The sequence below is a fragment of the Loxodonta africana genome, chromosome 9 (assembly GCF_030014295.1).
Source record: "Loxodonta africana isolate mLoxAfr1 chromosome 9, mLoxAfr1.hap2, whole genome shotgun sequence".
In the NCBI taxonomy this organism is placed as follows: domain Eukaryota; kingdom Metazoa; phylum Chordata; class Mammalia; order Proboscidea; family Elephantidae; genus Loxodonta; species Loxodonta africana.
Window position 1 is genome coordinate 96232827 of NC_087350.1, and position 27996 is coordinate 96260822.

Here is a 27996-nt window from a genome sequence, read left to right on the forward strand (position 1 = left end):
AGACCTGAACCTGAGTTCAGTGTATACATCCAAGAACCATTTCCTGCCTAACCCAGTACAGACATGTGGGATGAGGAAGACTTTCAGCCCTGCTGCCCATGCTGGACCAGCTAGAACCTCCAGGTCCAGGCCATAGTCACGGCTGGACATGGCAGTCAGTGTATACTTTAAGGTTAGCGTACACATGTGTTCTTGCACTTTTGCTTCCATTTGGTAAGAACTGGACTCAGGCCCTCCCATTATCAAGTCCTTACACCTATCCATTCATCTATCCCTGCTTCCTTCCAATGGTCACGACATATCTGAGTGTGCACTCTTCTTGTCAAGTGGAGAAGAATTCATCTAAATCCACTCTTAAGTAGACCTTTGGTTTCAGATTGAATGAAAATTTCGGCATTGTCTTTGAATAGAAAAAATTAGTCTACAGTTCACACAATGCATGCCTCAGCTAAGTTACACATTTCAGAAAAGTACTGTGAATGGGTCTTGCTCATCTTTGCATTCCTTATATAGTCAACACAGTGCTTATGGAGAGAAGACACTCAATACATATTCAGTGAAACAAGTTCAGGGAGGAGCTAGCCAGATGAAAATCTATAACTAGTTCAGCAAAAACTCATCACCTTGCTGATCAAATAACTGTCCCTGACTAGTCACACAATAGTGACTAATTTGTGTAATAACAAGTCAGCATCAGAATAGTATTTATCTAGGCAACACCACTGACATTTTAATTAAATTGTCCTTTGAAACAAAGTGATGTCATTAACCTAATTAAAAAGTACAAAGAAGAATGAGCTACAACAATGCTTTCTTAGGGACAAAGTACTAGGTTACATATTAGTAAAGTGACCCAATCATTTGGGGACTTTCAACCTTGGGTTCAAATTTAATTAGTAACAATGAAAATACATTTACATCAATCAGCAAATTTTATCCCTGTTCTGATTCTCCCTTAGTTCTATCCCCAAATGCTCTAAAATGAGGAAATCAGTCTAACTCTGTGACTTGTGTTTTACTTCCTACATTTAACTTACAGCTTTGACCAAACAAGCCCTACTGTGGCCCAAACCAGCTCCTGGTAGCCATGGTCCAAGGAATCGAAAGCTAAACTGGCAGCAGGTAGTGGTGGGTCATCACATGGTTGGAGGAACCAGTGGGAAGATGTAAAGAGAAGGCAGCAGAATGATTTTTCCCTCTGCTCCATCATTAATCTCTAGACTTTAAATATCTCCTATTCACTTGCTGTCATGCCGAGTATTGTCAGGATTGTTTTAATAAGGTAAGGCCTATAAAATACTTTGAAGATTTTGATGAAAAGATAATACCATGAGAACATCAATTATTTTTACTCTGTACCGCTGAGAATGTGAACACAATCTCCTTAGGTATCAGTCATGAAGTGATGGTTTGCAAATCTGATGATTAAAGTTTCATTGAAATTTTCAAAAGGAAAATGCAAATGCTACCGGGGGGCAAAATTATAGTTTGTTTTAATAGAAAGCTGCTAGTTTCTTCAGCATTCAAGCCTTTTGTTACAAATGTCAGAGGGCACTGTTTTAACAGGATATAAGTAGACTACACAATAGAACAAATTATGAAAGGTAAAGGTCAAAGACAGCCCACCCTCCCAGCTCCCCTTCCCCACCCCCCCAGCCCCCCCACCAATAGGCTGCTGAGTGCTCTCCCACTGTGTCTGCAATTCACTGAACTGGATAAGCAGACACAAATGAGTCCCTATCCAAGCCTCTCTGTACTTTAGTTTTCATTTTGTCAACAGACCTATTTCCCAGTGCCTCCTACAGAACTGAGTACTAGAGGATTACCACCTCTATTTCCCTTTATTCAGAAGACATGAGACTGAGTGGTGATCCTGTTCTAAGATCAGACCTGACAGTTACGTGCCTGCTTAAGAAATTACCAGTAGGAAGCTAACTTGAAGGGAGACCATGCTTTGTTTTGTTTTGTTTTTAGAGGCAAAACCTGTTTAGTTAGAGACGTTTCTGTGAATGCTAGGCATTAACTATGTTGTAGTGAAATATTTCTAGATGATATGGGCTTCCAGTGCACATGAAATCCTCTAGGTCAAAGGATAAGAAGAAAGGGAAGTCACATAGAAACCGCAGCAACTAAAGACGATGTTGGAAGAGAGAAGTGTACATAAACTGACATGTAACTCACTGCCGGGGACAATTAGCTTGCTAACAAAGATGCCTGAAGAGATTGCTCAAGTAAGTTCATTAGGGTATAATTTTCTTAGTGAGAACTGGTTTAAGGAAACAAAAATCCTCAAAGCAGTAACAGTCAAGTAATTTTTGTTAAAACAAACATAAGATATGATGGAAATTGTTTTTTTTATTGGGTCTTCACAACAGATTTAAGTATTTAAAAATTCAATTTTTAAATATCCAGGACCAGTAACATAAAGGGAATGAAAATGAGAGGAAGTTCTACTCTGGTCTATTTGCTGGTTCACAGCTCAGATTTAATAATCTATTTGTAGAATTCCCGTACCTCACATTACCAAGGATTTCTTTTTTTTTTGCCCTGAACTAAATTATTTAAGTCTAATCCAAAGCACCTGGCATTTTGTTAGGTATACAGCTAGGGCTCAAGCTTGGTGATTCCTGATATAAAAATTACATGTTTATACCAGTTTCTTTGTATTTTCACAAAAAGACATACAATAAAAATGAACTTAATATGGGAGAGGGTAAAAACTCATTTTTGAAAAACAATTGAAAAGTACTATAACTCCTTAAAGTTATGAAATGCCCTAATAGGAGAAATAGTAAGTACCTGCCAGGAAAAAAAAAAAAAAAAGACAATGTTCATAGAAAATTTCTGGTAAGAGAGTAAAAGAATCTCACTTTGCAGCTGCCTTGGTGATCTCATCAGTCAACATGTCTCTGACCCTGCAGAGAAGAGGAAAGTAGGTGTTAAAGAGTTTATGTTGTAGCAAGAATGCAATTTTTTTTCTCTTGTTCATCAATTAATAAGAACCTTCGGGCAATGACTCCAGATCTTAAAACTATGTATACAGAATTTTAGTGTAAGGTGAAAAGAGCTGTACATTCAGTTCCAGTGCTTTACTTCAAAGACAGCGTCATTTTCCTATTCTGTAGTTCAGGTCGTGAAGGCGGGGAAGGAGGTGAAAGGAGCTGAAGAGAGGTATGCAGGCAGTCCTTGTAACAGTGTCCTCTCTTAAACTGAATGGTGGGTATACGAGTGTCTATCCTATTGTTCTCTATCTGTTTTTCACATAAGAGCTCATCAAAACATCACTTTACTATTTCAAAATTATAGATATGGAATAGTCACTATGTGTGCATATAAGATTAAATTAATAACATTTGGTTATATAATCACACTGAAGCTAAAGGAAAACAACTATGCTTGTGGGTTTGAAGGAAGGTATGCTCAATTCAAATAATCACTGAACATAATTTTTTTTTTCAATATAGGAGCTTTGAGATGAAGTGAAAAACCACCACTGGCTGCCGAATTTACATTTTGAAGAGGGTTCCACAGACATTTTCACTGTATACTCTGAGTTTATAAATATTACACATATTTATACATATTATTATTATTATTATATAAACATTATGTATATTATAAATTATTATATAATTTACACATATAAAATCTTTACATTTAATATAAATTATATTTGCATTTAAATAATTTGCATTCAAAATACAGTAAAATCTTAGCTACCCAGTACTCTTTGGAAATTGAATCATTATGAAGTGCCAAGTTTTAAAAATAGTTGAAAACTGCTCCTACTGACCTTAAACTTGTGTTTTTAAAAATCATTTCAAAACAAAGTTCTCTAAAACATATTGCCCGATTTCATCTTCCTAAATGGAGTATAGTGAATTCAATGTAACTTTCTATTGGTCAAAGTGGAATATTTAATACCTATCTATCTAAGGCCAAATCTTCCACTTGTGCCCTGGCTCTCTCTCCTCACCTATTCTGGTCTCTCTGCTGCATCACCAATCTTTTCCTTCTCTGTTTATATTATTCCCCTTAGCATGTGAATATGCTACAATATCTACCATCTTTAAGAAAAAAAAAACAGCCCTCTAGCTGTTGCTCCATTTCTCTGCTTCTCATGCATCCAAACCCAACCCACTGCTGTCGGAGTTGATTCTGACTCATAGCAATTTTTTTTTACAAAAAAAAAAAAATTTTTTTTTTTTACATAGCAATCCCATGTGTTACAGAGTAGAACTGCTCCATAGGGTTTCCTTGGCTGTAATCTCGGCCTTTTTTCCTTGGTACCACCAGGTGGGTTCAAACCACCAACTATTAGGTTAGTAATCCAGTGGAAATCATTGCACCACTTAGGAACCTTCTAATAAAACTCCTCAGAAAGAATAGTCTACACTTGATGACTCCAGTTCCTCTCCTTGCACTCTCTCTAGGCCTTTCCACAATTTGGCTTTTGTTCCTACAACTGCACCAAAACAGCTTCTGTCAAGGGGCCAAATCTAATGTTCGATTATGTCTCCATCTTTTGCAGCCTCACAGCAATATTTGACACAATTGGACATTCCTTTCTTGAGGAATCACATGATTCTCTCTTGGTTCTCTTCCTAACTCACTGATCACTAATTTTACATCTGCTTTATTGACTCCATCTTCATCCTCTCCACTTCTAAATGTTGAAATGCTCCAGGGCTCAGTCCTCGGACCCTTTCTCTACCCTTACTGACTCCCTAGGTGATCTCATCCAGCATCATGATTTTAAATACCATCGATATGCTGATGATTCCTAAATTTATATCTCCATCCCTGATCTCTAGCCCAAACTCCAGACTCACATAGTCAACAACAACCTATTTGATATCTCCACCTGGAGGTCTAGTTAGGTATCTTGAGCTGTTATCGTTGTTGTTAAGTGCCGTGAAGCCAGTTCCAACTCACAGAAACCCTATGTACAACAGAACAAAACACTGCCTGGTCCTGCACCATCCTCACAATCCTTGCTATGTTTGAGCCCATTGGTACAGCCACTATATCAATCCACCTCCTTAAGAATCTTCCTCTTTTTCACTGACCCTCTACTTTACCAAGCATGATGTCCTTCTCCGGGGACTGGTTCCTCCTGATAACATGTCCAAAGTACTTGAGGTAAAGTCTTGCCATCCTTCACTTCTAAGGAGCATTCTGGCTGTACTTCTTCCAAGACAGATTTGTTCGTTCTTCTGGCAGTTCACAGTATATTCAATATTCTTCATCAAAACCATAATTCAAAGGCATCCATTCTTCTTCAGTCTTCACTGTTCATTGCCCAGCTTTCACGTGCATATGAGGCGACTGAAAAACACTATCGCTTTGGTCAGGCACACCTTAGTCCTCATAGTAATATCTTTGATTCTCAATACTTTAAAGAGGTCTTTTACAGCAGATTTGCCCAATGCAGTACGTTGTTTGGTTTCTTTACTGCTGCTTCCATGAGCATTGATTGTAGATCCAAGTACAATGAAATCCTTGACAACTTCAATCTTTTCTCTGTTTATGATGACGGTGCTTATTGGTCCAGTTGTGAGGATTTTTGTCTTCTTTATGTTGAGGTGTAATCCATACTGAAGGCTGTAGTCTTTGATCTTCATCAGTAAGTGCTTTAAGTCCCCTTCACTTTCAGCAAGCAAGGCTGTGTCATCTGTGTATCACAGGTTGTTAATGACCCTTCCTTCAATCCTGATGCAGTGTTCCTTTATACAGTCCCATTTCTTGGATTATTTGCTCAGGTTGAATAAGTATGGTGAAAGGATACAATCTTGACACATACCTTTCTTGATTTTAAACCACACAACATCCCCTTGCTCTATTCAAACGACTGACTGCCTCTTGATTTAGGTACAGGTTATTCATGAAGACAATTGAGTGCTCTAGAATTACCTTTCTTCACAAAGGGAAAAAGGATCTGGCAGTCTACTTCTGAAAAAATTGTCCAGTGAAAACCTTATGAAAAGCAGCAGAATACTGTATGATACAGTGCTGGGAGATGAGCCCCTCAGGTTGGAAGATACTCGAAATTATGACTGGGGAAGAGATGCCTCCTCGAAGTAGTCAAAATTAATGACAAGGATGGAGTCAAGCTTTCAGGACCTTCATTTGCTGATGTGGCATGACTCAAAATGAGAATAAACATCTGCAAACATCCATTAATAATTGGAACATGGAACGTCAACATATGAATCTAGGAAAATTGGAAATCATCAAAACTGAAATGGAACACATAAACATCGATATCCTAGGCATTAGTGAGCTGAAATGGGCTGGTACTGACCCTTCTGAATTGGATAATCATATGATCTACTATGGCGGGAATGACAAATTGAAGAGAAATGGCATCACATTCACTGTCAAAAAGAACACTTCAAGATCTATCCCAAAATACAACGCTGTCAGTGATAGTGATATACCTACAAGGAAGACCAAATAATACAACTTTTATTCCAATTTACACACCAACCGCCAATGGCAAAGATGAGGAAACAGAAGATTTTTACCAACTTCTGCAGTCTGAAATGGATCAAACATGCAATCGAGATGCAATGATAATTACTGGTCATTGGAATGTGAAAGCTGGAAACAAAGGATCCCTAGTTGGAAAATATGGCCTTGGTCATAGAAATAACACTGGAGATTGCATGATAGGATTTTGTAAGACCAACAATGTATTCGCTGCAAATACCTTTTTTCAACATAATAAATGGTGACCATACACGTTGACTTTGATAGATGGAATACATAGGCATCAAACTAACTACATCTGTGGAGAGAGGCAATGAGAACCTCAATATCACCAGTTAGAACAAGGCCAAGGGCTGACTGTGGAACAGACCATCATTTCTCATATGCAAGTTCAAGTGGAAGCTGAAGAAAATTAAAACAAGTCCGTGAGAGCCAAAATACAACCTTGAGTATATCCCACCTGAATTTAGAGACCATTTCAGGAATAGATTTGATGCACTGAACATTAAAGACTGAAGAGCAGACGAGCTGTGGAATGACATCAAGGACATCATAAGTGAAGAAAGCAAAAGGTCATTAAAAAGAAAGGAAGGAAAGAAAAGACCAAAATGGATGAAACTTGCTCTTGAACATAGAGTAGCTAAAGAGAATGGAAGAAATGATGAAGTACAAGAGCTAAACAAAGATTTCAAAGGGCAGCTTGAGAAGACAAAGTAAAGTATTATAATGGAATGCGCAAAGACTTGGAGTTAGAAAACCAAATGTGAAGGACATGGTTGTCATTTCTTAAACTGACAGAACTGAAGAAAAAATTCAAGCCTTGAGTTGTAATACTGAAAGATCCTATGGGCAAAATATCGAAGGACACAGGAAGTATCAAAAGAAGATGGAGGGAACATACAGAGTCACTGTAGCAGAAAGAATGGGTCAATATTCAACCACTTCAGAAGGCAGCATATGATCAAGAACCAACAGTACCGAAAGAAGTCAAGCTTCACTAAAGGAACTGGCAAAAAGTAAGACTCCAGGAACTGATGAAATACCAATTGAGATGTTTCAACAAACGGATGCAATGCCGGAGGTGCTCACTCATCTATGCCAGGAAATTTGGAAAGCTACCTGCCCAACTAAATGGAAGAGATCCATAAGTGTGTCCACTTCAAAAAAAGACGATACGACAGAAAACAGAAATCATTAACAATATCATTAATATCACACACAAGTAAAACTAATTACGCCAAAGATAATTCAAAAATGTTTGTAAGAATATGCCAACAGTGAGCTGCCAGAAATTCAAGTCGAATTCAGAAGAGGACATGGAACGAGGGATATCATTGCTGATGTCAGATGAATCCTGGCTGAAAGCAGAGAATACCAAAAAGATGTTTACTTGTGTTTTATCGACTATGCAAGGGATTGGACCATGTAGGTCATAATAAATTACAGACAATATTGGGAAAAATGGGAATTCCAGAACGCTAACTGTGTTCTTGAGCAACCTGTACATAGACCAAGAGGCAGTCATTCAAACAGAACGAGGGGATACTGCATGGTTTAAAATCAGGAAAGGTGTGCATCAGGGTTGTATCCTTTCACCAACTTAATCAATCTGTATGCTGAGTAAAATAATCCGAGATTTGGACTATATGAAGAAGAACACAGCATCAGGATGGGAGGAAAACTCGTTAACAATCTGCAATACGCAGATGACTCAGCCTTGCTTGCTGAAAGCAAAGAGGACTTGAAGCACTTAAGCTCAAAGACTACAGCCTTCACTATGGGTTATACCTCACATAAAGAAGATAAAAATCCTCACAACTGGACCAATAAGCAACGTCATGATAAACGGAGAAAATATTCAAGTTTTTGAGGATTTCATTTTACTTGGATCCACAATCAATACCCATGGAAGAAGCAGTCAAGATATCAAATGACATATTGCATTGGGCAAATCTGCTGTAAATGACCTCTTTAAAGTGTTAAGAAGCAAAGATGTCGGTTTGAGGACTAAGGTGTGCCTGATCAAAGCAACGGTGTTTTCAATTGCCTCAATCGAAAGCTAGACAACGAATAAGGATGACTGAGGAAGAAATTGACGCCTTCGAATCATGGTGTTGGGCGAATACTGAATATACCACGGACTGCCAGAGAATGAACAAATCTGTCTTGGAGGAAGTTCAGCCAGAATGCTCTTTAGAAACAAGGATGGCAAGATTTCATCTCATAGACTTTGGACATGTTATCAGGAGGGACCAATCCTTGGAGAAAGGCCTCATGCTTTGTAGAGGGCCAGCAAAAGACAGGAAGACCCTCAAGGAGATGGGCTGACACAGTGGTTGCAATGGTGGGCCCAAGCACAGCAAGGATTGTGAAGATGGCGCAGGGCCATGCAGTATTTTGTTCTGTTGTACACAGGGTTGCTATTAGCTGGAACTGACTGGAAGGCACCTAACGAGAACAACCCCCATATACTCACACACCCATGTACTCCATGAGTTTCACCTGGGACATATATTATTGTATATTTTTGGAGCAGAAGTTCTTCGGTGGTGCAAACGTTTAATCACTTGGTTACTAAGCAAAAGGGTGGTTTAAACCCACCCAGAGGTGCCTGGGAAGTAAGGCCTAAGGATTGCTTCTGAAAGGTCACAGCTGTTGAAAACTTTATGGAGCACAGTTCTATTCTGACACACATGGGGTCACCATGAGTCAGAGGTGACTGGAAGGCAACTGTAAATTTCGGAGACTGTAACAATTATACTACCATGACCATCATTTTCAGAGGATGCAAGTACAACTATACGCAAAACATAATACTAAATAAAAACAAAACCCAAATTCTTAATCCCTAATCTTAAATCCAGCACCATAATATTTTAAACTGTAACGCTGTTTGTTTGTTTGCTTTTGTAATCTGGGAAATGAAACTTAAGATAGAATTAATTAAACACACACGCATGTGCACACAAATACAGAAACACTGCTTCAGCATTTCTACATACACCAATTATCAGTAAATATAAATCGAAAAACAGTAACCTTTTAATGAATATTTAGATTAAAGCAACCTGTGGCTGTGGGCAAAGCTATTTAGATTCTGGGCACTTTACTCACATTTAGAGTGCTGTTACATTAATCTGACGAGATATTCTTCCTAACCCACGTAACAATCTGAATTGCTTTTAATGTACCAGCACTTACATATTTCCAGATAATAGAGTGGGAATTCGCAAAAGAGTGTCTGCCAAAGAAATTAAGCCCTGACATGGTAAAGTGAAAATGTCTTGGGAGGGGACGTGAGAAGGGGGGTCAGGGGAATTCCTTGACTAAATGTAAGGTTGGAAGTCAATGAATTGAAAGAGAAAAATAAAATTTTTCATTCAAAAGCATATAAAATAACCAGTTATGGGGAATAAAAAGGGAAAAATAAATATTTTCCAAGTCTCCTCCATACTGCTTTAGAAAACAATAAAAGGCATTTAAGTTTATGGGTAAATCTCTCCTTACAACTTTATCTGAAGAGTGGGTAGAAAATACACCTATTCGATTGTCTGTCTTTTCTTCTCCAGGTTCATACAGCAGCTAAACTCCCAACTTGCAGCCTTTAAAGTAACACCTTTCTTCTCACTGTTCACCGTCTCTGACAAACAAGGAGCAGCAGAATGCCCCCCCTTACCAGAGCCAGGCTGTATTTTTTTTGTACTGCACCTCCTCAGGTCCTTCTTTTCCGTGTTTTAACTGTAACTCCAGCTCCGCTATTCTTCCCTGCAAAACAGAGCATAAATCAGCATGCAAACTCGATGGCTGACATCCGAAAATTTCTTCAGAAAACACTTAGATAACAGATGTAGCCTCTTCCAATTGGACTTTAATGATCCTGATAGGATAGTAGTGATGAAAGAGGATGTATGAAGGGAGAGAATCATATCACTGCACGGGTACTTCTATATTCACCAAAGAGATATGGTCTGGAAAAGCTGCACAGTCAGCAAATTGGGCACAGAGGACTTCATTTTGGGATGCCTGCTAAAGCAGATTTCAATATCATAAGCCCCAATCAAAAAATTCCCTAATGGAAATGATTTGGTTGTGCCAGTTCACATTCCCACTGGCAGTAAACAAGAGTTTTGGGTACTTCAAGTCCTCACCAACATATGGAATTGTCAAGCTTTTTATCCGGTAGGTGTGAAATGGTCTCTCATTATAGTTTTAAATTTCATTTCACTGTTTACTAATGAGATTGAGCATCTTCTCACACATTTGCTGAGTATTTGAATTGCCTATCCTGTCCATTTTTCTATTGGTTGTCCTTTTCTCATTTGAGAGTCCTAGGATGTGTTCTGTGGAATAGAGAGGAAAGTAAAGCAGCTTGAAGGGTTAAGGATGTGTGCTCAAGGGTCAGACTACCTTGGTCTAATGACATTTCCACTTACTGGGTGTAAAAATTTGGGCAAGTTACTTCACCTTTCTACGTTTTGGTTTTCTCATTATAAAATGTAACAGTCTCATGGCATTAGAGCATCATATTAAAGAATGTGGTAAAGTGTTTAATACAGTGCCTCATAACAAATAGTAGCTACCATTACTAGGTTAATAACCAAAGCCCCCAACTCCCCTTAATTTCTTATGAAACAATCTTTCATGAATACATCTAAGCCCTTCTTGAATCTAGTCATATTTTTAGTCTGTATAACCTCAGGGAGTACAAAGTTCCCGAAATGTAATATCTACAGTTACATGTCCTTGTATTTCTCTCGCAAATTCTCAGTTACTAGCCTGTGAGCTCACTGAAGGCAAGGATTGTTTAATTAGTCCACAGAGTGTTTGTATTAGCCCTGGTAGTGCAGCTGTTAAGAGCTAGGCTGCTAACCAAGAGGTCAGTGGTTCAAATCCACCAGCTGTTCTTTTGAAACCCTATGAGGCAGTTCTACTCTGTCCTACAGGGTCGCTATGAGTCAGAATTGACTTGACGGCATTGGGGTTGGTTTTGGGGTTTGGTTCTGGCACTCAATGCCCTGGGGCTCACCAGTTCAGATTTGACAAGCACTCTATTCATATCCTTCATAGTCTCTGTTTGCTTCAATCATATCCATCCCTGCCTCCAGATTTTCAAAGGTAGATTTCTGGTGCTTTCACTCTCCTCTCTTGTCTCTTAGAGCAAGTCTTAGTATTAGAGGTGACCAAACTGGCAAAATGTTGATACTGATATAATATTTAATCTCAATATTGGCCTCCCAGGAGGATGGACAAAATAGAAAATAATTTTTATCACCCGCCCACCTCTGCTAGTTACATTTCTTAAATTACCTCTTTAATTACTCCTAAGATATTTATTTCCCACAATGCTTTCAGAAAAAAAGACAAAGAACAGGAAATTAGAAAGTTAAAATCTGTTTCAAAATAAACACTGGAAAGCTAGTAGCCATAAACCAGCACAACCATTCTATTGTGATCAAGTAAACGTCTTATTGTTTGCTTTCTCAGAGTCTCTGTTGCTTTAAATCTCCTCTTCTGAAATGTCTCCCTAATCCCTTCCACCCAATCCACTTGAGGCTATTTATTCAGACCCACTTTGCCTTCCAATTCTCAGCCTCTCAGTAACAGAGAGATCCAGTGGCACTCAGCTCAGTCATCTCTGCTTCCAGCTAACAGCTATGGTTAAGGCGGGAAACACTCATTGATAGAGAACTGGCTGAAAGAGACCTGAACTAAGATTTTTAGATTGCATATAGATTCCAATTATTAATCTATCCCTATTACTTTATATCTCCAGTATATATATCCAAGGGCTTGCTCATTATAGTGAGCAATTTCACCTACCTCCAAACCGAAAATTAAATATTTTTTTAAAGACAACAAAAAACCTTACAAATAGACTTATTTACTGGGTTCATGGTTCCTGGCCTTGACTTTGATTTCACATTATTTTGCAACTAGCTGATCAACTCAGGAAATAAGTATCTACAGTTAATCTGCTTTTACACTTCTCTCCTGTTTGAGGTCATATTCACAAGCCCTCAGGGCTCTTCACCCAAAGGCTGGTGGCCTTAACCTCCTCAGCATCCCACAAGGGCAACAAGGTAAAAAGAGTGGTAGAGAGCTCCTTTCCAAAATGGTCTCTGAGCTGGCAATCAGCCCACATCTGCATTTTTCATCATAACGAGAAGAAACTCAAACACCTCCCATGCCAACCATGTTGATATGCTCATAATTCAAAATCTCAAGTTTTTGTGAGAAAATTAGATAAGGCCAGCCACAAATGCCTAGGCAGAAGCCACTAGTCTTGTTCAGGTTCACCTCATAGTCAAGCTCTAGGAAATAGAGTGGTGGTGTCTGTTGCTGCTGAGTTACTTCTGAATCATGGGAACCCGAGGTGTACAGAGTAGAACTGCTCTGTAGGATTTTCAAGGCTGTGACCTTTCAGAAGCAGATGGCCAGATCTATCTCCCAAGGTGTCTCTGGTGGATTCAGACAGCCAACCTTTCAACTAGTAGTCAAGTGCTTAACCATTTGCACCACTCAGGGACTCCAAGAAGTAATGTAGAATGTACCTTTTAGCATGTCTTCTAGGCTTAATTGAATAAAAAAAATGGCTCCTCCAAATAATCCTCCAGTTTGTTGCGGTCTTAGGTGCCATCAATTCGGTTCCAACTACTCATAGCGATCTGATGCACAACAGAGCGAAACACTGCACAGTCCCTAGTTTATTGCTACAAATATGCCTAGCTCTAGATGGAAGAAATTAAAACTCCCATAAAGAAGTGTCCTCTATGGAAAAAATACTTGATATAGACAGAGTCTGGCAGTTGCTCCAACTCTTCTTAGATACTATAAACTCTATTTAAGTGTGTGGACTCATGAAAAAACTTGTTTCACAGTTAAAATGTACAAATGTGCTTTTAAGTAAAAGTGATAGCCTAAAATGTATTGCTGTACTTTCAAATAATACTAAAGGTCTTCTTATTATAGTCTATCTTTTGAACTTCACCTCTTTTGTCACCAATTCTCAACAGAACTGGACTTCGTGTTAGAAATCCAAAGAACAGAGATCTTAAATGATAAATAAATAAACAAAGACACAGAGCATTACCTATAACAGTACAGAAATGCAGAGTAATTGACTGGTCTTACTAAAAACATAGAGCTGGCTTTTCATAAATAGATCTGTCTTTAAAACATTAAACCAATCTGCATTATTTATTATTACAGCTAATGATGGTGTTAGGGAAAATGCATGGTGGAGTGGAAAAGGCTGAGGCTCTGTAGACAGAAATATCTGGGTTAAGCTCAAGTTCTTTAATTTACTGCCTACTGGATTTTGAGCCATTTGCTTTGCTTTCCTAGCTAACCCTGCTTCCGCACCTATAATCTCATTATGCATGGGGTTAATAAGATCCACTTCAAAGGCTTTCTGTAAAGATTAATTGAAATAATATGCACTAAGTGTTTTTTAAGTGTTGGGCACACACCAGTTATCCAATAAATGTTAGTTTATGAAAAACAATAATGAAGTTTTTTTTTTTTTATCAGTTGAGAGTCATCTACAAGAGTTATATCATAATTCTATTCAATTTAGTCTTTCTTATGCTAAGAGCTAAATAAAATTCTCAGTTCATCCTGCAGGAGGAAGAGCAATTCCTCTTTTCTCTAGCTGGCCCGGAGCACTCTGTACATTCTCTACTAAAGCATTAAAGATATTGTACAGGAATTGTTAGTGGCCATGTTAGTCTCCCCAACTGGACTTATAAGGAAGGAGTGTTTAATTCCTCTTCATATCCCCCCATGCCCAGCACAGGGTCTGGCCAGGGAAAGTGCTCCACAAATGTCTGCAGAAGGAAAACACTGCAAAATTACTTATGGAAAAATGCATGCTCTAGCTTCCAGGCTCTCTTCTCTTGAACCAAAAATTATAACTGGTGTGTATAATCATGTTAAGAAAACATGCAGAAGCATGAGTCATTCACTCATTCACTCACGTATCTATTCAACACACACTGGGTGCCCAGAGGCTACTGAGAAGAAAATGGAGTAAGCTGAGCAAAAGGAAGCAATGGTTCCAAGAGAACATCTTTAAAATACGGATTCCAATGCAGTTTGGGGAAACATCTAAAATAGTGTTGCTGAAAGCATGGCTGGTAGATTAACTGGATTAAAATCACCTGGCAGTGGAACTAGAGGGCCTAACACTAAACGAAGTAAGTCAAGCACATAAGGATGAATATTGTATGACCCCTCTTTTATAAGAGACAAGAATAGATATACATAAAGGGACCAATGCTTGTTGGTGGTTGGTTATCAGGAGAGGAGGGGAGGAAGGAGAAACTTGCTTTAGATCATAGGTATTTGTTATTTTTGGTGATGGGGAAAGTGGCATCAGATGTGGATGTAGAGAGCAGAGCATGACCAAAGTGAATGATCTCACTGAGAAGCACTCGAGAGAAAAGGATGCCTGTACTAAAGTGTGACATATATAAGGTGGCAACAATTCCAACAAAGATCAAAAAACAAGTGTATGACCACATATAGATAGTATAGGCATAAAGGTATATGCATAGGCACAGATGTATACATATATGAGAACAGACAGAAGTATCTACATGTATATGTAAATACAGGTGTGTGTGTGCAGGCACATATATTCACTGAAGACACAACTACAGATACTCCTCAGACACAGATTGGCTTTCTTGGTTTGAAAACTTAGGACCATAGACTCATGGGACAACTCAGGCAATTGGCATAACATAGTTCAGAAAGTTCATGTTATGCATTCTAGTGAAGTGAATAGTATCTGGTGTCTTAAAAGCTTGTGAGCAGCCATCTAAGATACAACTATTGGTCTCTACTTGTCAGGAGAAAAACAGTAAGAAGGTAACCGAAATTTCAGAGAAGAAATAACTCTACAAGGCTGACAGCCTACACAAGCCACAACCTCATCTACCCTGAGACCAGAAGAACTAGATGGTGCCCGGCTACTATCAGATTATTCTGACCAGGGTCACAACAGATAGTCCCAGATAGAATGGGAGGAAAATGTAGAACGTAACTCAAATTCTTAAAACAGGCCAGGTTAACAGTTGAGATCGGAGAACTCCCTGAGACTATTGCGCTGAGACACTCTTTAAAGCTTGAACCAAAACTATCTCCTGAGATACCTTTTAGTGAAATAGCACAGTGCCTCACAAAATAAAGGATATTAACCGTAAAAATGGTGCTCTACTGAAAAACCGTCTCTATGAGACCAAAAAGTCAACATTCACTCTAAAGCCAAGATTAGAAGACAAGGAGGTAGGGTAACTGGAAATGGAACAACTAGAACACAATTAAATAGAATGTTGACACATTGTAAAAAATGTAACTAATGTCACTAAGAAGCCCCGGTGGCGCAGTGGTTAAGAGCTCAGCTGCTAACCAAAAGGTCGGCAGCTCAACTCCACCAGCCATTCCCTGGAAACCCTATGGGGCAGTTCTACTCTGCCCTATAAGGTTGCTATGAGTTGGAATAGACTTGACAGCCTCAGGTTTATTTATTTATTTTTTTAATGTTGCTGAACAATTTATGTGGAAATTGTCAAATGGGAACCTAACTTGCTATGTAAACCTTCACCAAAAACACAATTCAAAAAATAGTAATAATAACCTGGCAGCTTTTTAGGCATGCAGATTCCTGGTCCCCTACTCAGTTCTAATTCATCAGAATCTTTGAAAATGTATTAGTTTTATAAATTCTAGACTCAGTAAGTTATGTTGCAGCAAGGTTTTAATGTCAATGGGAACACCCCAATGTCCAGAAACTCAGTCATTCTCCCCATACTTTGTATTCACCCTCCCCGCCACTCCCACTCTTGAAACCCCATTTTATATAGCAGATGTTTTCTGTAACACCACACTTCTGAGACTCCATGAAAATCTTACTCTGGGCCATAATTTGCTTGATTATCATCAGATTTTTCTCCCCTTTGGTCATCCTTAACGATTAATTTTAAGCTAGGAAAAAATGTTGAGCTAGCTGTTTTCCTTTATTGTTAATTTTTCATATATTCCCAGATTAAAATTGCTAAATTTAAAAAATCATAATCTATAGCTTATTATTGGACTAAATGAAGTCATACTGAGTGTGTCTCATTTATTTAGTGAGCATCTATTATGTTTTAGATACTCTGTCATGTTTCAGAAAGACAAAAGAGAAGAGAATGCAGCTCCCGCCCACTAGGAACAGAGAGACAACCGGAGGCCCCAGGCATATCACCAGTGTGATAAGAGCTTCAAAGGAGCCTGGGTACTAAGGAAGCACATAAGGGGGTTGAATGATCCAGTGGGGAGTGGGGTGAGGGGACACGGGTGTCTTCCCAGGTAAAGAACAAGTAGAAATTAGGTGGGGAAAAAGAGAATGGAAATGTCTGAGATAGAGGGAACAGTATGTGCATACACCAAGAGGTTGGGGAAGGCATGCTGAGTTTGGGAAAACAAAGGTATTTAGTAAGGCTAAACCAAAAAAAAAAAAAAAACAAACCCATTGCTGTCAAGTTGATTCCGACTCACAATGACCCTATGGGACAGAGTAGAACAGCCCCATACGGTTTCTAAGGAGCAGCTGATAGATTAGAATATCGGCTTTTTGGTTAGCAGCTGAACGCTTAACCAGTGCACCACCAGGGCTCTTTTGTAAGGCTAACACATAAAATTCAGAGGAAAGGTTAAGCAAGTCCAACAAGTCCAGTCTGAGGAGCAACAGGTACAAGGGATGATAATGAGCTCAGCTTGAGATGTGTTCAAGTTGAGATACCTTGAGACAGTCAAGAGAAGACGTCCAGAAGGCAGTGGGACATAGGAGAGCAGTGCTCATGAGGGAGCTCTGGACTGAAGACACAGGTTTGGGAGGCGTCAGCAGATAAATTTTGGGTGCAACTACCTGTAGGCCTCACACATTCCTTCATGAGCGAAAATAAACATCATATTTTTGGTATCACTATTTTCCCATATGCTTTGATATTAAAAGAAATATTTGCATTAAATCTGAGATAAGAAGGAGACACTCCCCAAAAGAAAACCATTCTATGGTTTCATCACCTGTAAAATGGCATGATATGCTCGATTCATATATGCAAGCCAGGCCTGTGGGAGAAATATTGCACGGTGCCACTCCAAGAGCTGAATGTGAACCTGTGGGAAAATGTACCAGGACATAAATTAGACTACACAGCATTAAAACAGACCAAAATTAAAACTCTACCATCAATTCTTTCTTTCCCTTTATTTAAGTGGTTTAGGTTCTAAAGCAAACCAAATCAGTCCAGGATCAGAACCACAAATAAGATCTTTTGGATATTTTCAAAGGAAAAGAGTTTGGTGTCGTACAAACTCGAAATAAAATAAGCCTGGAATTTTCTAAATTAAAGCAAATAAAATCCTACAGTAATAACAAGTTAAGATGTATGTGTAAGACAAATCTGTCCTTGAAAATTAGCAGGAAACTCTGTAAAGCCTCTTGCTAATGTCAGTAAACTAGTATTGTCTGACAAATCCCCCTAGTAATTTTAAATACAAACAAATATTGTTCATATCCTGTATTTCCAGTATGACAATTTCTTGAAGTAATGAGCTTAAATTGCCAGCAGAAATATCATGGTCTGTAGAAACTCTCACGGTAAGAGCATGCAAATGAGGACTGCACCCAGTAACTGGGCACGCCACTAGATAAGTGTTCTTTAATCAATGTGAGTAAACAAGAGAAAAATGATGCATGCCGACACTGAAACCCTGTTTCTGAATAGAGGCGCAGACAAAACATCTGGTTTTCATAGTCATTTCTGTTTCTACCTATTAGTACGGTTATCTTACAACAAATCTTCCCAAGGTCTGCTTCTGTTAAAGAAAGAGCACTCAAGAAAAACAGTCACAGTGCATCACATTTCATGTTTCCTGTAACTCAGCTCATCTAATCTAAAACTGTGGTCTGTGTCCTACAGACCAAAAATAAGAAAGACAAACAAATACACCGGAATCATGATAATGGAGTGTTTAAGGGCATTTTATTGTATTATAAGAATTAATTTTCTCAAGTGCCTTGTGATAGGGAAGATAACAGCCTTTCTGAACAGAGTTGGTTCCCATGGTCTCTGGTATTTTCTTTAATCCCAATCTTAGAGTGGTGCAAGGTACTGTGGGAGGATATAGACTTACCAATCAGTATCTGCAGGGAGCTTTCTAGATAGTGGGAGAGCAAGAAATGGGCACAAATAAATAGATTATAAGGCAAATTATGATGTGATGGCAGAATCTATGGGACAAAGAGAACCAAGAGATTAATTCTGACTGCTATCACCTCTCATTCCACTGTGTTTTAAAAACTAGATACTCAAACAATCTCACTTAACCATGAAATGAACTTCAAAACATTATAGAGATCGGTCTCTTCTTTTTCTGATTAAGTACTTGCTCTGTTAGGTGGAAGGAGGGGGCTTAACAATATGTCAAAAAAACGAAACAAAAAAATCCTTTAAAGGAACAGGCCCTCCAAATGCCTGCTTCTCTTGTTATTCAGGAGCCAACTACAACTAGGTCACATTTCCAGCTGAAGAGGTATAAATCAATCCGAGACCCTGGTCTGTTTCCAAAACGTGGGGAATCGGCTTTAACTTTCTTCCTATCAATTGTTCCCTTTCCAAAAAATACATTAACTACCTTTAAACCCCATTTTGAGTCCTTGGGTTTAACAGAAACAATATTCAAATATCACAACCAAAGCTTCTTTTTTTGTCTCTTACTTTGGGACCTCAAAATATTTTTTACGTTTTCCTGCCAAGTAATCCATGGGCATCACGGCACTTCTGAGAACATCCACAGCCTCAACAAATTGCCACAAACAACACTGGATGTTTTTGGAAAGACAATGGTCTCAATTGCTTCTTAAACTTGAGTAAAAAAAAGGGAAGGATTATAGAAAAAAATGTAAAGGAAAAGTGAAGAAATCAAAATGTTAAGCTTTTAAAAACAAACACATTCATGTCAGGAGGCCTATTTAAAAAGAGATTATAAATGGAAGGTTAAAGATAATTCTTCTGCTGCTTCGACACCACACCTAAAGGTGAGCGTGGACGCCAGCCCGAACTGCCTGTGTCTCATGGGATTATACCCAAGTCGCGGTGTTCTATGGAGTCAGCTGTGAATAAATCTCTTCAAAATGCACTCTCTTGTTCTTTCCCTTAACGACAGATACTTAGGGAAACAGCTTGAAAACAGTTATGCCCTTATGCGCCAATTGTGTCACAAGCAGAAGACAACAAAAACACATTTTAGGGTGCTAGTTTTTTAGTACAATTCAACATTTTCAACAAAAAACGCATTTTAGGATGCTATTACTTGTCAACGTATAGTCACTCCTGTTGCTTTTATTTTAGGATAATGTTACTAGTTTGAAAAATATAATTCAATTAGCATTTGTTAAATATGGAAAATTATATATAATTTGCTATATTTCTGAGATCGCTTTGAAGGAAACCCAATTCACAAAATAATTTCAAATAATGAAACCGCATCCTGGTTATTCGGCAGATGGGAGAGCAGGGTTCTCAGCCACGGTACCACGAAGCTTTAACGAATGTGTGAAATTTATTTTTTCTATAAGTCAGTACACACCCCCTCACAATGACAGCTATCTGAGGGACTACTGAGCTGAGCAGGTCCTACGACTTACGGAAGAGGAAGCGTTTCTATGTATAGGAGATAGTAAGTATAATGAAACATCATGTATGTGCCTAAGAAAGAAATCACATGTAGGTAAATAAGCGTGGGAGCAGGTTACAGGTTAAACAGGGTCATCACTGTAGATTTTAAGAAAGGGAAATCTGAGCAAAAACTTGAAGGAGATGAGGATGTAAAAACCAAGGTAAGTGCTGGTGGGAAAATAAAATGGTGCAGCCTCTGTGGAAAACAGTTTGGTGGTTCCTCAAAAAGCTAAACATAGAATGATTACCACATGTCCCAGCAAGTCTGATTCTAGGTTCACATCCAAAAGAATTGAAAACAGGCACTCATACAAACTCTTGTACACAAATGTTCATAGTATCATTATTAGCTAAAATGTGGAAAACCAAATGTCCATCAATGGATGAACAGATACATAAATTGTGGTATAACCACACAATGGAATATTATTCAGCTATAAAAAGGTATGAAGTTCTGATACCTGCTATAATATGGATAAACCTTGGAAACATTATGCTAAGTGAAAGAAGCCAGACACAAAAGTTCAGATATGGTACGATTCCATGTATATGAAATCCAGAATAGGGAAATCCGTAGAGATGGAAAGCTGACTAGTAGTTGCCAGGGGCAGAGAGAAGAGGGAATGGGAAGTGACTGCTTAATGTATGTGGGGTTCCCTTTGGGGGTGATAAAAATGTTTTGGAACTAGACGTGGTGGTTATATAACATGGTGAAAGTACAAAATACCACTGAATTGTATACTTTGAAGCGGCTGATTTTATATTCTGTGAATTTTACCTCAACTTAAAAATAAAATAAGGCAAATGTCCTAAGGTAGTTTGTGGCTGACATGTTTTAAGAACAGAAAGAAGGCCAGTAACTACAGCAAGGTAAGCAAAGGGGAAAGTGGAAGACAAGAAGGTCAGAGAATTACCAGGGACCCAGATGACACAGAGCCTTCTAGATAATTTTTGTAGGATTTGCTTTCGCTCTTAGGAAAGAGGAAGCCATTATAAAGTTTTGAGACGAATCTTACAAAATGATGTCTGACCACTATGTTGAAAACAGACTATAGGGAACAAATGTCAAAGCAGAGAGGCCTATTCAGGGGCCACCGCAATAATGGAGGTAAGAGATGATGGTGGCTCAGAAGAGTCGTAGCGGTAACAGTGTAGAACAATGATGTTCAAACATTCAGCTATGGCTTTTTCCCACCACCCTCCACTCACCCCAAATACAATGCTAAGTAAAACACCAATATTTAAAGTAGAGAAGTAAAACCTGCTAAAATAAGGACAAAGACAGGGAGCTTGGAGTCCAGCCTTCTTGATCATTCAGTACTATTTTGTGGCGGTCCTTATAGTTGTTGTTGTTGTCAGTTGCCACTTAATCAACCCCTAACTCATGGCGACCTCATGCAAAATGAAATCTGTCTGCTGTGATCCTTAAAGTTTTCATTTGCTGATTTTTGGAAGTAGATCGCCAGGTCTTTCTTCATAGTCTGTCTTAGTCTGGAAGCTCGACTAAAACCTGTTCAGCTTCACAGCTGACAGATGGGTGGTGGATGTGCTTGAGGTGCATTGCCTAGAACTTGAATTTCCACGTGGAAAATGAGAATTCTACCACTAAGCCATCACTGTACCCCATGGTGGTCCCTTTGTTATTGCTGGGTGCCATCGAGTCAGTTCCAATTTATACTGACCCTATGTAAAAACCCTATGTAGAACAGAACAAAACACTGCCCAGTCCTGCACCATCCTCATAATCGCTGCCATGCTCAAGCTGTGTTGCAGCCACTGTGTCAATTCAACTCGTCAAGGGTTTTTCTCTTTTTTGCAGACCCTCTGCTCTACCAAATATGATATCCTTCTCCAGGGTCTGGTCCCTCCTGATAACATGTCCTAAGTACTTGAGACAAAGTCTTGCCATTCTCACTTGCATGGAGCACTCTGGCTGGACTTCTTTCAAGACATACTTGTTCATTCTTCTGGCAGTTGATGATATACTCAATATTCTTTGCCAACACCATAATTCAAAGGCAACAATTCTTCTTTGGTCTTCCTTATTCACTGTCCAGTTTTCATATGCATTATGAGGCAAATGAAAATACCATGCCTTGGGTCAGGCGCACCTTAGTCTTCGAAGTGACATCTTTGCTTTTTAACACTTTAAAGAGGTCTTTTGCAGCAGATTTGCCCAATGTAATGTGTCATTTGATTTCCTGACTGCTGCTTTCATGGGCATTGACTGTGGATCCAAGTAAAATGAAATCTTTTGTAACTTTTCTCTGTTTATCATCATGTTGCCCATTGGTCCAGTTGTAATACAGATTTTTGTTTTCTTTATGTTGAAGTATAATCCGTAATGAAGGTTGTAGTCTTTGATCTTCATCAGTAAGTGCTTCAAGTTCTCTTTGCCTTCAGCAAGAAAGTTGTGTCATCTGCATATCATAGGTTGTTAATGAGGCTTCCTCCAATTCTGATGCCACGTTCTTCTTCATACGGTCCAGCTTCTTAGATTATCTGCTCAGCATACAGATTGAATAAGTATGGTGAAAGGACACGACCCTGACACACACCTTTTCCTGATTTTAAACCAAGCAGTATTCCCTTGGCTCTGTTCAAACGACTACCTCTTGGTCTATGTACAGGTTCCAATTAAGTGTTCCGGGATTCCCATTCTTCTCAAGGTTATCCATAATTTGTTATGATCCACATAGTCGAATAACTTTACACAGTCAATAAAACACATGTAAGCATCCTTCTGGTATTCTCTGCTTTTACCCAAGATCCATCTGACATCAGCGATGACATCCCTCATTCCATGTGATGGTCCCTAGGAATTCTTAAAACAGAGTTTAAACTACAGGAACAGAAAAGAGATCAGTGGTTGCCACAAGATGGGGGTGGCGGAGGCGTTGACTGAAAAGGAGCATGGAGGAATTTTTTAGGGTGACAGAACTACTGTATATCTGGATTGTGGTGGTGGTTACATGAATGTATGTTCATGTAAAAATCATAGAACTAGACACTAAAAGGGGAGAAATTTACTGTATGTAAATAATACCACAATAAAAATATTTTAAAAACATAGTTTGAAAATCACTGCTTTTAGAATGTATTTCTCAAATTCTCACCTCTTACCTTCCATTATAACCGTTGCTGCTATGAGCCAGAATCGACTCGATGGCACTGGGTTTACCTTCTATTATGCTCTGTACGCACTTCTTTGTCATCAATGTTCAAAATCCATTCTGCCTCTTATCTTTCCTATTTCTATCAACATTACCCATCAACATCCCAGACACCCCAGATTTGAAATTCTGATTTATCCGGGGCTTTTCCTTTGCCCCTCAACAAAAATGTCAAGTTTACCTGTGAAATGTTTATTATATTTGTCCCTATTTTGTCCCTCACTGGTTTGTTGTTGTGTGCCATCAAGTTGCTTTCAACTCATAGTGGCCCTACTGGACAGAGTAGAACTGCCTCATAAAGTTTCCCAGGCTGAAATCTTTACAGAAGCCTATCACCAGATCTCTTCTTCCTTGGAGCCACTGGTGGGTTTGAGCCACCAACCCTTCTGTTTGCAGCTGAGTGCTTAACTACTGTACCACGAGAGCTCTTCACTGGTTTACTCCTGACTACTTCCTATCTGCACTACTACGAGGTCACATAACTGATCTCCCAATGGCCTAAAACCTTTCCTCCTTCTAACCCATCCTAAATGCTGCTGCTATTACATTAACCCAGAACTTTTTTCAGAAACCTTTGGTGGCTCATTAAAGAAAAAAACCCAAACACTTTTGTACAATGTTCAAAGTCTTTTAGAACCAAAAGCGGACCATTCACTCTAAGAAATAATTTGTTCTCACGTAAGAGCTCTGCTGGTCAAGAGTCTCAACCAATTTTTCCCATTTGATTTCCTGGTTCTCTCTTTCATTTAACCTGTATTATGGCTTAATTGGGTTATATACTGTTACGGATTGAATTTCGGCCCCCCAAAATATGTGTTGTAATTCCTAACCTCTATGACTGTGGGAATCCTGGTGGCATAGTGGTTAAGAGGTATGGTTGCTAACCAAAAGGTCAGCAATTTGAACTTACCAGGCGCTTCTTGGAAGCTCTCTGGGGCATTTCTAACCTGTCTTATATGGTTGCTATGAGTGAGAATTGACTTGACAGCAATGGATTTGGTTTTCTGGGTTTTTATGCCTATGGTTATAATCCCATTTGGAAATGAGTTGTCTTTGTTATGTTAATGAGGCAGGACTAGTGTAGGGTGTATCTTGAGTCAATCTCTTTTGAGATATAAAAGAGATTAAAAGAAGCAAGCTAAGAAGCAGAGCTGGGGGACGAAAGACGCCAAGCCACATGAAGATCTGCCAGGAGCAGGTCAGAAGAGACAAGGATCTTCGTCCAGAGCCCAGAGAGAAAGCCTTCCCCTAGAGTTCGCACCCTAAATTTGGAATTCTAGCCTCCTAAACTGTGAGAAAATAAATAATTGTTAAAGCCATCCATTTGTGGTATTTCTTTTATAGCAGCACTAGATAACTAAGACATAAACCAATTCCCAAGTCTGTCCTGTATGCTACAGGATCTTTGCATTTGCTGCTCCCTCTACCTTGAATGTCCTTTCTTCCTCTCATTTCTACTTATTGAGATAATTTCCCCCACCTCTGTGCTTTCAGCCCCCTATGTACAGATCCCCTCTTACGTTACTTGTTTGTGGACCTTAATCTCATACAATCCTAAGGGCAGAGATCATGTCCTATTCCTCCTGAAACCCCTCCCATGGTACTCATAACAGTGCCTTGCACGTTAAGTGTTCATTTAAGTACCTGCTGAGTTTAACTGAATTAAATGTAAAGCATTCACTTTAAGACAAATTCTTGTCATGTGAAAACCATACTGCATAAGCAAATAATCACAGAAAATTATGATGTTCAACTTCCCAATCACTCTGGAGACACAATGCTCTAAAACATTTTTTAACAGGCTCCGCTGAACTCAAACATCAGTTATTGATGACACAGTTATTTGAAGTTATATAAAAGCATGCCCACAACATTCTTGTCAGGAACTGTTTAATTCCAGGCAAAAATGCAGGGAAGGACAAAGTAAAATTTTAAAGCAGGTATTATAAACTTAATCTTTTGAAATTCACTGACTAAACATTTTTTTTTTGCTGTTTCCTATAGGTCCTAATTACGTATACCTGAAATGCTAGCTCAAACAGAAAATATTCTGCGTAGAAACACAATTTATGAATACAGAGGAATGTTGGAAGAGAGAATGAAAAAGTAGATCACATTTTTCTTACTGATCTGTATTTTATTCGAAGGAACTACATGGCCACCTAATTAGTTAATATTGTTCAGAACACACTGCCAGGAAATTAGATAGTGCTTTCTGCCTCTTGAGTAATCTTAACAAATACTATTCATTCCATTTACAAGAAAATACTCATTTTAACAGCCCTTCATTAAATACTGAATGCCATGCAATAAAAAGTTTGGTGAGATTGTTTGACTGTCAAATTAGAAGGGGAAAAGTAGGTAGTGGGAAACCCTGGTGGCGCAGTGGTTAAGTGCTATGGCTGAGCACCAAATGGTGGGCAGTTCGAATCCGCTGGGCGCTCCTTGGAAACTCTATGGGGCAGTTCTACTCTGTTCCTGTCCGATAGGGTGGCTATGAGTCGGAATCAACCTGACGGCACTGGGTTTGGTTTTTTGGGTTTAAGGTGGATAGCGGGTGAAAATAAAATTTTAAAAAATGTTGTTCAGTTTTAAAAGAAAAAACTGAAGAGAAAATCGGAGTCTTAACTAGTGGTAATGTAAAAATTGACAGATAAACCAAGTATTCACTACTAATTAAAAAATCCTAATCTTATAAAACGAGGCTTTTTCATACACCCCAGTTGTACATGTTATTATCAAATAATAAATTTAACTTCAGTGGCTACGTGGACTCAGGAATAAATACTAAGCCACTACTTTTGGTTCTGTCACCCTCTCTCTCTTTCTGACACACACATGCACACACACACTCTCATTCCTTCCACATTCCCAGAAGAAAAGCCATTTGTACTTAGTGTTAGAGACCCCCAAAGCCACTCAATGTCCTACTGTTTATATATAAGAAATAATAGGCTTCAATTTTCTGCCAATAGTAATCTTGTTTGTACAAAATAATTTTTGTTATTACTGTCCCCTGATAAATGGTGACTGAAAGACCAGAAGGGAGGGCTTGTGGAGGACACATTTTTTAAGTAAGACAACACTTAACTCTTTGTAGGGGTATTCTGAACATTTAAAACTCTCTTTTTCTCCTCCCGCCCCTCTGGCCCCACACCCAACACACATCTCCCTCTCTCATTTACTCTCTTTTTCTCCCCTGAACCCCCCCGCCACCCCCAGCCCCTTTCATTCTTGCTCTCTCTCTTTTTCCTTTCCCCATCAGGGCAACATTAGCTTGAAAGCTGACAATTCAATCACATCTCAAGCAACCATTTACTCTGTTTTTTAATAGGAGGGAGGAAAACCCAGTTACCATAACAACTCGCATCACATGGTAATTACGGAGTATCTAAAATACAGCAAAACCATACTTTTCAGTGTTTTCTAGGGGGGATGTGTAATAAGCACAGATACCATTCTTCTCCATTATTATCAGACTTTTCATCTAATTGTTTCACATCGTATGACTACTAACACTACTCCATATTCTTCATAAGAAGTATGTTTTTAAAGTCAAGGAGAAACTGAAAGAAAGGTTAATTACACTTCTTGTATTTCAAACGATGGATCATAGCACATGTACATTTGGGCATTTAGTGAAAAAATTTAAAGGAGTCATAAAAAAATTAATTTATAAGTCAAAAAGAATCAAATGCTGATCACTTAAAAAAAAAAAAGTACACAACAAAACGGTCCATTCAGCATCACGCTGCCAACAAGTCCAGATAAGGTTTCTTTGAAATAAAAATGAAAAAAGAGCTCATTTTCTAATGCTGAAGTAGAAATACGGTTGAATGGCATCACAGGATCAGGAAAATTTGCATTTTTTGTGACCAAAGGTGGAGAAAATAATGAAGCACAAGTGCCGTTCTCATACTGGGACAAATCAGTATCATCTAATTTAGATCAGAGCAGCTAGAAATGCCAAAGGATGACAAGGTGGGCAGCAAACTTCAGGGAAGGAAATTTCACTGTCAGCTTCCTCATCAATAGGAGCCCGGTTAAATAAATTTAAATTAAAGAGTAATTTAAAAGTACACAAGCTAATTATTAGCTGTTACTATTGCATTTTTTATTATAATTAACCAGCTCTTAAAATTCATATTATTTGTTGTGCTACAATTTGATAAACTATTTTTTTTATGCCTCATTCCCTACCTTTGTCGTTTTTTTACAAATGGATGTGGTGGATAGGGGACTACAGTAAACAGAAAATGGAATCCAAACTAAAATCCTACCACAGATTTGGTAATGTGAAGATGGCACAATTCTACCCGATATGACTTCCAGTCGAGTCCTAAAATAGTGATTTTATTGTCTCTTCCCTCTGAAATTTTCTAGGCTCTCTATAACATAAGCAACAAGTTATCTTTCCCCACAGAATGTGGCACGTCTCAAATAAGTTTTGATAGCATTAGTTCTATTCATCAGGTGTCTTCTGCAGTTGCCCACATTAATACTCTTTTCTGGTTAAATTCTTATGGTGACTTTTTGAATGATAATAACTTTCTGCTAAGACTTTTACACTTTAGTTAGCCTTCAACTACCTATGGATGTAGCTT

The 27996-nt window shown here is 38.6% G+C and overlaps 1 protein-coding gene across 13 annotated transcripts in view; it reads right to left on the reverse strand.

Annotated features, from left to right (window-relative positions):
• FOCAD (focadhesin) overlaps window positions 1-27996 on the reverse strand; it is a 324750-nt gene that overhangs the window by 83329 nt on the left and 213425 nt on the right. For all 13 annotated transcript variants that reach the window (XR_010322852.1, XM_064290441.1, XM_064290437.1 and 10 more), the window contains 3 exons: window positions 17563-17655; window positions 10169-10257; window positions 2871-2915 (listed from right to left, as the gene is read on the reverse strand). Coding sequence is in view for 12 of the 13 variants with exons in the window: in XM_064290441.1 (XP_064146511.1) it covers window positions 2871-2915; window positions 10169-10257; window positions 17563-17655 (227 nt within the window). In the remaining variant the exon portion in view is untranslated. The remainder of the gene's footprint in view (window positions 1-2870; window positions 2916-10168; window positions 10258-17562; window positions 17656-27996) is intronic.